The 12,584-nt window shown below is 42.3% G+C and overlaps 1 protein-coding gene across 3 annotated transcripts in view; it reads right to left on the bottom strand.

The window, feature by feature from the left end:
- Positions 1-608: 608 nt before the first annotated feature.
- si:dkey-220o5.5 (actin filament-associated protein 1-like 2) overlaps positions 609-12,584 on the bottom strand; it is a 92,109-nt gene continuing 80,133 nt past the window's right edge. For 2 of the 3 annotated variants that reach the window (XM_038989652.1, XM_038989661.1), the window contains exons 11-16: positions 10,669-10,778; positions 10,286-10,406; positions 9,717-9,807; positions 2,663-2,829; positions 1,633-1,743; positions 609-1,465 (exon numbers count right to left, since the gene is read on the bottom strand). In XM_038989652.1, the coding sequence (XP_038845580.1) occupies positions 1,439-1,465; positions 1,633-1,743; positions 2,663-2,829; positions 9,717-9,807; positions 10,286-10,406; positions 10,669-10,778 (627 nt within the window). In that variant the 3' untranslated portion in view covers positions 609-1,438. Of the gene's footprint in view, positions 1,466-1,632; positions 1,744-2,662; positions 2,830-9,716; positions 9,808-10,285; positions 10,407-10,668; positions 10,779-12,584 lie in introns of those variants that run through there. The other variant, XM_038989670.1, reaches the window with a different exon arrangement.

Genomic DNA, 12,584 nt, shown 5'->3' with positions numbered 1-12,584 from the left:
CAGAGTGGGCGTTCCCTAACGGAAATATGCAAATACATACTATAAAACGCCAACAGGATCTCGCGAATGACTCTGCTCACCTCTATGCTTGTTCTGCCCTCTATGATTAATTTGCTCCCATTGGAAACGACAGGCTGTAGTCTATATTGGGTTAGTTATTTAAAAAATCTTTGATATATCTAACCTGACCGAGATTCCCTAATAACACTCCACTTCCATACAGCTATGACTTTTTCATATCAGGTTAGAAGAACTGTTAAATGTTTAGGGTCACTTGTATCGAAATGGCGTGTTTTTAGGGAGTCCTGACCCATGTTGTTGTTCTTGTCAGTCAGTGGCTCACCTTGACTAGGGGGGAATGTGTACTCCCAAAGGTATATTGCCAGCCTCAGAAGATGATTTCCAGACAAATCACACTTTCTTTTACCTGGCCTTAACACACTGTTAAGCAGAACCACAATATACAGTGTTTACAGATGGTTTATACACACTTTTATTTTTCTCATGACTAGTTTACTATATGAAGTCATCTGATAGTCAACTAACTGTTAACTGTTTTTCATGATTGCATTCAACACTGAGAAACAAGCAACTACACTTCCACAGTGTACATTTATCCAAAACATTTCCCCCAGAAACACTTTATTGAGCAAACACAGATGTTTTAATTACTGTTTGATTACCACAGTTGTCAGTTTACAGCAAATAGTAGGCCAACCTAACATTTAATACACAAAGTCTCTATTAATAAAAACATGGGAACATTACAATAGATGTCACTGTATCACAACATATTTCAGGAATGTAAAACATCTCAGTGATACTAAGTAAAAATGTAATGGTAAAAACACTTTATAAAAAGATATCTGCAACTATGTTTAAATTATACCACAGAACTGTATACGGTGAACATGACTTCAATTCATATCCATATATAATGTATTTTTCATGACTTCAACATTGTGTATTTATTGTAACTCAATTAGTGATGAAAACAGTGCAAAGTTAAGTCTGATGAATTGCAATACATACATAGACAAATTAGACAATACATACTGTTCTTTAAGAAATGAAAGACAGAAAAACAATGAAAGTGTTACACCTCAAACTGAGAGACAATCCTGAATTCCTGAGTCAGGCTTTACAAGGTTTTCAATTGAATTAACCTCACAGGAATCTCTTATTAATGCCGCTGTTTTAATGGAGAAACAAGCCTGTTTATCTAAGGGCATGTCACAAATGGCACCCTATTCCCTATTTAGTGCACTACTTTTCACCAGACCCTTATGGGCTAAATAGAGAAAGGGGTGCCATTGGCGAAGAAAGTATAGTGTATTGTATTATCATCAAGATGGATGACATTTCTGATGACAAAAATGTTTGGTAGAAAATAGGAAATGTATACAAGATAATTGTTACCGAAACAGCCAGTATAGTATTAAGTAGAAGGCATTGTCTCCCACTCCTACAAAAATAATGAGAAAAAAAGAACACATGGTACATTTAATTGAACAATTATACTTACTTATTCCTTAATTTAATTGTCTTGATATGATTATCTCAATGGGGCAGAGTGATGTTCAGAATAGATTCCTTTTATCAGATTATCAGACCATTTAGGCCAAAACTTACCTTCTTTCTCTGAAACACCTTGCCATGCTCAATAAATAGGGCAGAAGGGGCTCTTTTCAGTGAGTTTTTAGCGGAGGCAGTCCTTCGCAGTAGTGGGGTGAAAAACCCACCCTGTGGAGACAAGGCCAATAAAATGAGCACAGACCTTAGAAAAGACCCATGGTGGCAGGAGCATGGGGGCCACAGTAGCCAACTTCACCACAATATCAAAGTGACCCAGCCAAGTGGATATAAAACACATACTCCAATACAATGACGTACTGGTAAGAAGAGTAGTAGCAGGTGATTCCTTTTTCTTCTTCCTGGAGCTTACCAAGTTCTGATATGCAGATTGGTATTGTTGAGTTGGATTTGTTTACAATGTGTCAAGCAACTTTGGTCAGCCAACTTTGATCACCCTTTCAAGCTCTGTAGGAAAATGATTTATTTGAGGCTAATGATTGCAAAGGCCTCATCTTTGAACTGTCCCTCTGGTCATTGTATCTAAAGAGGGGGATAGCCTATTTATGTGCACTGTATGCTAATTTCTTCTCAACACACAGGCATCTGTACAAATGAGGGGGAAAGGCATTTTACACAGACATTATGTTAGACAAGAATGAAATAAAGGGAGAAAATGTGTCCAACATACAACTGGAGAGAAGATGAAACATTTCCTTTAAGTTTTCCCCCTGATTTATTAACGAGTCACCTTAATAATTAGACAAATTCTGTTTGGATACCATGTCACATTATGAAGCCTTTTGTATTTTCAGTTTAACACACTAGTGTTGTGTTGAGCATTCTGAACAGCAAGTGGCAGCATTGTGCCACAAAGCTTCTCAGAGAAGGAGTGCTGATCTCAGATCATTTTGTTCCATTTTAGACCATAATGAATAAGATAACATGGACAGGTGAAAATGTGGGACCAGATCCTAGATCAGCACTTCTACTCTGAGACACTTTATGAATATGGGCCCTGGATATTTTCAGGGATAAGACCTCTGGATGGCATAACAGGGTTGTGGGTGGCAGTGTAGAGTTGTGTTACCTGTGCCCGTTCTGTACAGAAGGCCAGAGACTGTCTGAAGGAGGTACATTTGGCGGTCTTCCCTGCAGTGATGAGGTTCATCTCTGACCCAGCTCTCAGCTGTACCCTTCTCTTCCCAGTCAAGTCCAGTTTCTGAACGCCCCGCTCCACCTCACACGATTTCCTACCTGTTACAGAGCAGTCACTGTCACAAATCTGCATTAAATACCTACGTTAAAGACTATATATATATTTTTTTTTTACTAACAATGAATGAAGTTAGTTCGAGCACCAAATTTTAATATGGAACTCAACTTTGTCTCTAAGACTCGAATGATGGCAGTTTTGTTGAGAGGAAAACATGATATCATGTGTTTTCATGTGTTTTTAAGAGGCCCTTACAAGGACCTTCTGCCATGAGGCTAGATCCTGCTGCCATGACCAAACCACCAGAAACGACGGCTTCGCATCAGCACTCTCCAAACTCCGAGCACATGGGAGCATTTCCCTCCACAACTCCAAGAAGGAATCCAAGCTCACTTCTTAATAGTGAGTAAGAGCTGGAGTAACTGTGGCCATACATTCTCTCCTGGCCTGCACACTCATTTCAGCAGTGTTCACATGTCCCATATCTTCAGCAGCCTTGTCCTAGATCTGTTTGTGCTACCATGTCAACTCCTTGTGATGTTTGGCCTGAAAGCACAAACAGATCTGGTAACAGGCAATATCTTCAGGCCTCAGCACTTCAATAACCCATAGCCTGGGGGTGTTATATGAAGTAGTCCCAGACTTTTCTTCTTTAACTAAACTGCTCAAACTTAACAAAAACAGGGGGGGGAGGGGAGACCAGAGTAACCGTGATCCCACCACTATAATTACAAAGCGCTATGTGTTTGTGTCTGTGTAGTGTTTTACATTGATGCAACAGCACGCAACTGCAACATAAAACTATGGGATGATGGAAAATTCTGTTCAGAGAATCTGTTATAACATATCATTATGTAGACACTTTTATAATGCAAGCCAGATGTAGTGGAATTGTTTCACTTAAAAGTCAAAAACTTTAATGCAGGAGAATGATAATAATATCCTAAGTTACATATTCTTCCCTAATCATATTTTTGCACAGATTTGCGGAATAAACTCCATACAAACATCTTTAATCCTCTATTTGGCTCCCGGTCTGAATAACAGATGGAGTGGCAAAGAGATTGGACAGAAATTGGTCTTAAAGTACATATTGATGTGAAATCTAGGCAAACCCTCATGTCTCTTTGCATTTGGAATGTGGAATACAATATGTGTTCGGTACTAGCTAGTAGCCGGCTACCACCAAGTACTCTACCTTGCACGTTAGAGACTGCTGCCCTATGTACATAGAGTCATTGAACACGGGTTCACTTGAATAATATTTGCATACTGTTTAACCCACTTTATATGTAAAAACTGTATTCCAGTCAAACATCCTATATAACTACTGCTATACACATTTTCTATTCAGATACCATTCACTCTAGTCCAGAAGCTAATTTCCTGCAATTCTATCCATTTTGACATGGGGTTTTGTACTGTGTATTGAAACAAATTCAATTTTATTGGTCACATACACATGGTTAGCAGATGTTAATGCGAGTGTAGCAAAATGCTTGTGCTTCTAGTTCCGACTATGCAGTAATATCTAACAAGTAATCTAAAAATTTCACAACAACTACCTTATACACACAGGTGTAAAGGAATGAATAAGAATATGTACATATAAATATATGGATGAGCGATGGCTGAACGGCATAGGCAAGATGCAGTAGATGGTATAGAGTACAGTATATACATATGAGATGAGTAATGTAGGGTATGTAAACATTATATAAAGTGGCATTGTTTAAAGTGACTAGTGATACATTTATTACATCCAATTTTTTATTATTAAGTGGCTAGAGATTTGAGTCAGTATGTTGGCAGCAGCCACTCAATGTTAGTGATGGCTGTTTAACAGTCTGATGGCCTTGAGATAGAAGCTGTTTTTCAGTCTCTCGGTCCCTGCTTTGATGCACCTGTACTGACCTCACCTTTTGGATGATAGCGGGGTGAACAGGCAGTGGCTCGGGTGGTTGTTGTCCTTGATGATATTTTTGGCCTTCCTGAGACATCGGGTGGTGTAGGTGTCCTGGAGGGCAGGTAGTTTGCCCCCGGTGATGTGTTGTGCAGACCTCAGTACCCTCTGGAAAGCCTTACGGTTGTGGGCGGAGCAGTTGCCGTACCAGGCGGTGATACAGCCCGACAGGATGCTCTCGATTGTGCGTCTGTAAAAGTTTGTGAGTGTTTTTGGTGACAAGCCAAATTTCTTCAGCATCCTGATGTTGAAGAGGCGCTGTTGCGCATTCTTCACCACGCTGTCTGTGTGGGTGGACCATTTAAGTTTGTCCGTGATGTGTACGCCGAGGAACTTAAAACTTTCCACCTTCCCCACTACTGTCCCATCGATGTGGATAGGGGGGTGCTCCCTCTGCTGTTTCCTGAAGTCCACAATAATCTCCTTTGTTTTGTTGACGTTGAGTGTGAGGTTATTTTCCTGACACCACACTCCGAGGGCCCTCACCTCCTCCCTGTAGGCCGTCTCGTCGTTGTTGGTAATCAAGCCTACTACTGTAGTGTCATCTGCAAACTTGATGATTGAGTTAGAGGCGTGCATGGCCACGCAGTCATGGGTGAACAGGGAGTACAGGAGAGGGCTGAGAACGCACCCTTGTGCGGCCCCAGTGTTGAGGATCAGAGGGGTGGAGATGTTGTTTCCTACCCTCAGCACCTGGGGGCGTCCTGTCAGAAAGTCCAGGACCCAGTTGCACAGGGTGGGGTCGAGACCCAGGGTCTCGAGCTTAATGACAAGTTTGAAGGGTACTATGTTGTTAAATGCTGAGCTGTAGTCGATGAACAGCATTCTTACATAGATATTCCTCTTGTCCAGATGGGTTAGGGCAGTGTGCAGTGTGATTGCGATTGCATCGTCTGTGGACCTATTGGGGTGGTAAGCAAATTGGAGTGGGTCTAGGGTGTCAGGTAGGGTGGAGGTGATATGATCCTTGACTAGTCTCTCAAAGCACTTCATGATGACAGAAGTGAGTGCTACGGGGCGATAGTCGTTTAGCTCAGTTACCTTAGCTTTCTTGGGAACAGGAACAATGGTGGCCCTTTTGAAGCATGTGGGAACAGCAGACTGGGATAGGGATTGATTGAATATGTCCCTAACACACCAGCCAGCTGGTCTGCGCATGCTCTGAGGACGCAGCTAGGGATGCCGTCTGTGCCAGCAGCCTTGCGAGGGTTAACACGTATAAATGTTTTACTCAAATACTGTATTCTCGACATTGCTCATTGTAATATTTCTGCATTGCATTTTAGTTACTGTTTATACACACCAAATATGATTTATTACTGGACACAGCTCAATCTACTATATCTACTGCTGTACATTTCATTCTTAGCATATCTTGTCTAAATTCATCCGGTGTTTATACGTATAGATTGCATTTGGATTTCTGTTACAGTGCTATTTGGGTTGTTAATTGGATTCGTTCTATCTAGAAGAAAAAGAAACGCACACCTATTTAGGCGAGGTGCTGGCTAGCGGAGTAGAAAACTTAAAAATAAAGGAGAGCCGCACACTCTAGGAGCTCAGATGCAAAAATATTTAATTTACCAACGTTTCGACAGGCAAGCTGTCTTCATCAGGGTACAATCACAGACACTGCGGGATGACTCGTTTATATATAGTGTCAAGACACACAGGTGTCTGTAATCATGGCCAAGAGTGGCCTAATATCATTGGTTAATTTCTCAAATATTAAAATGGCATAGAAAGAGCAGCATACAATAAATACAAATGGATAGCATACGATCATAGACTCACTTAAGACCACACAAGCCTACAAACAACCACAATGGCAAAGTCACAACAATCACAACAATCACAAGAATGGCTTCAGATCAAAGTCCACGTTGAGACCGAAGGGAGCAAGGGTCTTTAAGTTAAAGATCCAAGCAGCCTCTCGTTTTAACAATAAATTATCAAGGTCACCCCCTCTCCTAGGGAGGGTGACATGTTCGATGCCAATATAACGCAGAGACGAAATCGAGTGGCCTGCCTCCAAAAAGTGGGCCGCAACTGGGTAGGTCAAGTTTTGGCACCTAATGGTGCTACGATGCTCTGAGATACGTACTTTTAATTCACGCTTTGTTTTACCCACATAATTTTTACCACAAGGACAAGTTATAAGATAAATAACTGCCTTAGTGGAGCACGTAATAACACCTTTGATTGGGATCGATTTCCCTGTTTGTGGGTGTTTGAAGGACCTGCATTTATAAGTGCCATTGCATTGAGCACAGCCATTACACTTATAATTTCCATCCAGTAGGGGCGCAAATAGACGTTGTTCAGGAATATCTTGGGGTGGTAAATCAGAGTGTACCAATTGGTCTCTGAGATTTCTGCCCCGCGAAAATACGACCAAGGGAAGGTCCGAAAACACATTACCGAGACTATCATCGGATTTTAGAATGTGCCAATGTTTGTGAACGATTCCCTTAATTTGTTCAGAGCGCTTTGAATAGCGGGTAGTTAGAATGCAAGAATGCGTATTTTTGCGAGACTGTCCTTGAAAAAGGTCATGTCTCGTTTTGTTTTGAATTTTCTCAATGGCAATATTAATCTGATCATTTTTGTACCCCCTCTCCTTGAACTTTCTTTGCGTCTCAGCCATATTTCTGTCGAAATCTGATTGTTTTTTGCAAATTCTTTTGATTCGACAGAATTGGCTGTAGGGCAAACTATTTTTCAAGGGAAGTGGGTGACAACTGTCAGCCCTCAACAAACTGTTACGATCAGTAGGTTTCCTGTAAAGATCAGTGTATAGAACATTATTTTCACACAAGATCAGAAGATCAAGAAAACTGATTTGACGTGTATCAGATTGCATAGTAAATCTCAAATGTTCAGAACAGGAGTTAAGAAAAGCATGGAACGCCTGGAGCTGTTTTGCATCACCCCTCCAATTGGATTCGTTCTGACATTTCTTGTTGTGTTTTTTTATTTATATTTTATTATTTGTGTACTTTTACTACATTGTTAGGAGCTAAGAATTTCACTGCATCCGCTATAACATCTGCTGAACTGTGTGCGTGTAACGGATGTGAAATGGCTAGCTAGTTAGCGGTGGTGCGCGCTAATAGCCTTTCAATTGGTGACGTCACTTGCTCTGAGACCTTGAAGTAGTGGTTCAAGGGCCGCGGCTTTTGTGGAGCGATGGGTAATGATGCTTTGTGGGTGACTGTTGTTGATGTGTGCAGAGGGTCCCTGGTTCGCGCCCGGGTCGGGGCGAGGGGACGGACTAAAGTTATACTGTTACATTGATGCTGTTGACCCGGATCACTGGTTGCTGCGGAAAAGGAGGAGGTCGAAAGGGGGATGAGTGTCGGATGTGAAATGGCTAGCTAGTTAGCGGCTAATAATGTTTCAATCGGTGACGTCACTCGCTCTGAGACCTAGAAGTAGTCGTTTCCCTTGCTCTGCAAGGGCCGTGGCCTTTGTGGAGTGATGGGTAACGATGCTTCGGGGGTGACTGTTGTTGATGTGTGCAGAGGGTCCCTGGTTTGCGAGGGGACGGACTAAAGTTAAACTGTTACATTGATGCTGTTGACCCAGATCACTGGTTGCTGCGGAAAAGGAGAAGGTCAAAAGGGGAGTGAGTGTGGCCGATGTGAAATGGCTAGCTAGTTAGCGGTGGTGCGCGCTAATAGTGTTTCAATCGGTGACGTCACTCGCTCTGAGACCTAGAAGTAGTTGTTCCCCTTGCTCTGCAAGGGCCGCGGCTTTTGTGGCGCGATGGGTAACGATGCTTCGTGAGTGACTGTGGTTGATGTGTGCAGAGGGTCCCTGGTTTGGGGCGAGGAGAGGGACGGAAGCTATACTGTTACACGTGACCAATAAATGCTTATTTGATTTGACTATAGTCTAGTGCAGGGATGGGAAACTGGCGGCCCGCCCCCCTTTTGAAGGCCCTCAGGCGAGGTCTCAACTTACTGTTGCAAGTTAGAATAGTAGAATACACAAGGTGCAATTTCAAAATTTGGTTGTGTATCATCAGTTTTTCTCTTGTTATGCCAGTCACTGATAATCAGTCAATTAGCCCATGTCAGCAAACATTTTTTAGATTGCTAAATTAGTTTAGTGGCCAGCTACTGCGGCTCTTCATGATGAGTTCAGTTTTTTGTGTGGCCCCCAGCCCCATCAAAGTTGCCTATCCCTGGTCTAGTGCCTGATAAATTGCAGGATATGTCCAAATGGCCAAATGCAACATCAAGAGCATCCTGACTGGTTGCATCACTGCCTGGTACGGCAGTTGCTTGGCCTCTGACCGCGGGGCACTGCAGAGGGTAGTGCGTGCGGCCCAGTGCATCACTGGGGCTAAGCAGCCTGCCATCCAGGACCTCTACACCAGGCGGTGTAAGAGGAAGGCCCTAAAATTGTCAAAGACCCCAGCCACCCAGTCATAGACTGTTCTCTCTGTTATCGCATAGCAGGCGGTACCGGAGTGCCAAGTCTAGGACAAAAAGGCCTCTCAACAGTTTTTAACCCCCAAGCCATAAGACTCCTGAACAGGTAATCAAATGGCTACCCGGACTATTTGCATTGTGTGTGTGTCCCCCCCCCCCCCAACCCCTCTTTTTACGCTGCTGCTACTCTCTGTTTATCATATATGCATAGTCACTTTAACCATATCTACATGTACATACTACCTCAATCAGCCTGACTAACCGGTGTCTGTGTGTAGCCTCGCTACTTTTATAGCCTCGCTACTGTATATAGCCTGTCTTTTTACTGTTGTTTTATTTCTTTACTTACCTATTGTTCACCTAATACCTTTTTTGCACTATTGGTTAGAGCCTGTAAGTAAGCATTTCACTGTAAGGTCAACACCTGTTGTATTCGGCGCACGTGACAAATAAACTTTGATTTGGTATGTCTGTGGTGTCTCCTACAGAGGAACACCTGAAGGGGTGAACATTGAATCCGACTTACTGTGATTGTTAAAGATATCAGTGTTGCTGTAGTTGACTGAATCCTTCGATGACACTGAGTCTCCCCTGGCGATGTTATGGGAATTCTGGAACTGATGAGAGCAAAACAAAGGAAATCCGTTGAAATATCAACAGCTAACAGTAGGTCCATCAAAATCACACTGGCTTCTTTTGACTGTTGTCAACTGTACAGTTTACTACAAACAGAAATGTACGCCTATGACCATCACCTGACTGTGTCCTTATTCAAGTCTGAAGGTACAAATTCTCTCTTGACCCTGGACACACAATGTATTAGGCTGGAATTAAAAACCAACAAAGAATAACGAACTGTGCACTACAATAGACTTCTAAAGGCAATTTCCCAGACATTTGTGGAGATCGCATTCATAAAATCAAGATTCAAGCATAAAGCACCTTTAAAAGTTCATTAACCTGCATTGGTTTGAATCCCAATCTCACAGAACCCAGGTGAAGAGAACAGTGGCAAAGGAGTTAAGTCAGAACATCATTTAAAAAAAAAAAACCTATACAACATATCACCCCCCCCACCCCGAGAATGGGCCGTACCATGTGCTCCAGTATGGCCGTGTTGGAGTAGATGGGTTGTGAGCGGCCGCTTCCACTGTGCTGGTGAAAGGGGTCATCTATGTACATGTTTGAGGTTGGGAACCTTTGCTCCTTCAAACCACTGATGGTAGAGGAAAAAAAACTTGAACCAAGTAGCCCTATATAGGCATTTAAAAACATAGTTCTGGGTCCGTATGTATCAAGTGTCTCAGAATAGGAGTGTTGATTTAGGATCAGTTTAGCCTTTTAGATCACAATTAATAAGATTAAATGGACAGGGGAGAGCTGATCCTAGATCAGCGCTCCTACTCTGAGGAGCTTGATACATACTGTTTTGTAGATCCAAACCAAGGGATCTAGTGATCATCATAAACATTTATTACCTGAGGGCTCCAGCGGGCTTTGAGTCATATAGAGAGTCAGCCTGATCCTGGCTTACACTCCCGTCCTGTAGGAGCTGCAACCACTGCTCTTTCTCATCTGCACAGCTGGCCTGGACAGAGACATGGACGAACACAGAAAGAGAGGGATAGAGAGAAAGAAGACAGAGAAGGGGAGTTTCAACAACACACAATGCTCTGTTCCAGGAATTAATTGGTCAATTTTGATCCTGCACAGCTCCTTTTTGGAGTTTTGACTTGTTTTATATTGAATATAAACCTGTGGGAAATAACTGGATCACTTTTGGTAGTGATCACATAATAACAAGATTTCTTTTGAGTTTTTGAAGAGTGTGAAATGTCTTTCCACCATGATCTAAATTAACCACACTGACATAAATGAATCGGCAGGTAGCCTAGCGGGTAAGAGTGTTGGGCCAATACCTGAAAAGTTGCTGGTTCGAATCCCCGAGCTGACTAGGTGAAACATCTGTTGATTTGCCCTTGAGCAAGGCACAACCCTAATTTCTCCTGTTACAACATACCCAAACCGGCCGTGCGCAAATTGATTTTGTCCCCCCACGCTAAACGTGATCACGACACAACCAATTATATTAATTTGGGGACAGGTCGAAAAGCATTAAACATTTATGGCAATTTAGCTAGCTAGCGTGCAGTTGCTAGCTAATTTGTCCTGGGATATAAACATTAGGTTGTTATTTTACCTGAAATGCACAAGGTCCTCTACAATGACAATTAATCCACACATAAAATGGTCAACCAAATCGTTTCTAGTCATCTCTCCTTCCAGGCTTTTTCTTCTTTGGACTTTATATGGTGATTGGCAACTAACTTTCATAGTTACCACGACAACCGACGAAACTCAGTTCATCTTTCAATCACCCATGTGGGTATAACCAATGAGAAGATGGCACGTGAGTATCTGCTCCTATAAACCAATGAGGAGATGAGAGAGGCAGGACTTGCACCGCGTTCAGCGTCACAAATAGAAATGACTTATATTTTAGCGCTTGGCAATGCAGACGCTCATTGGCGCATGCGAGCAGTGTGAGTGCAGTAATTGAATAACATGTATGTTTAAATTGATTTTGCATGCGTGCGACACGAACGGTGTGGTCAGCATGTAAGTTGCTCTGGCAAAATACATTTATAAATCCATGTTATTCAATTATTGCACCCACACTGTTCCCACCTGCGACGCCAAGGGCTAAAATAGAACTCCTTTCTATTTCTGACGCAGATCACGCTGAAATTCCTGCCTTTCCCATCTCCTCATTGGTTTATAGAAGCAGGTACCCACGTGCCATCTTCTCATTGGTTATACCAACGTGGGTGATTGAAAGACGAACTGTTTTGCCGGTAGTCGTGGTAATACTATGAAAGTTTAGATACTGATCACCATATAAGTTCAAAGATGAAAAAGCCTGGAAGGAGGAGAGATGACTAGAAACTATTTGGTTGGCCATTTTATGTGTGGATTAATTGTCGGATGAGAGGACCTTGTGTATTTCAGGTAAAATAACAACTCAATGTTTATATTCCAGGACAAATTAGCTAGCAACAGCAAGCTAGCTAAATAGGACAAATTAGCTAGCAAGTGCAAGCTAACTAGCTAAATTGCCATACATGTTTAATACTTTTCGACCTGTCCCCAAAATAATGTCATTAGTTCAGAGTTTGTTTTGATATTTTAACCTGCGTGTCGTGATCGCGTTTGGTGTAGGGGGACAAAATACATTTATGCACGATAGCGCACGATGGCGCACGCGCGCAGCCGGTTTGGGTTCCGTGTAAGAGCATCTGCTAAATTACTATAAAATAAATATAATAAAGTAATAGTGATCCATGAACTATTCCTGACCCCCTTATTTCTTCATACAGTCTAGTCTGTCTATATC

This window comes from Salvelinus namaycush, chromosome 1 (assembly GCF_016432855.1).
Source record: "Salvelinus namaycush isolate Seneca chromosome 1, SaNama_1.0, whole genome shotgun sequence".
In the NCBI taxonomy this organism is placed as follows: Eukaryota; Metazoa; Chordata; class Actinopteri; order Salmoniformes; family Salmonidae; genus Salvelinus; species Salvelinus namaycush.
The sequence above is the reverse complement of the archived record's forward strand: the minus strand, read 5'-3'. Positions and strand labels throughout refer to the sequence as shown.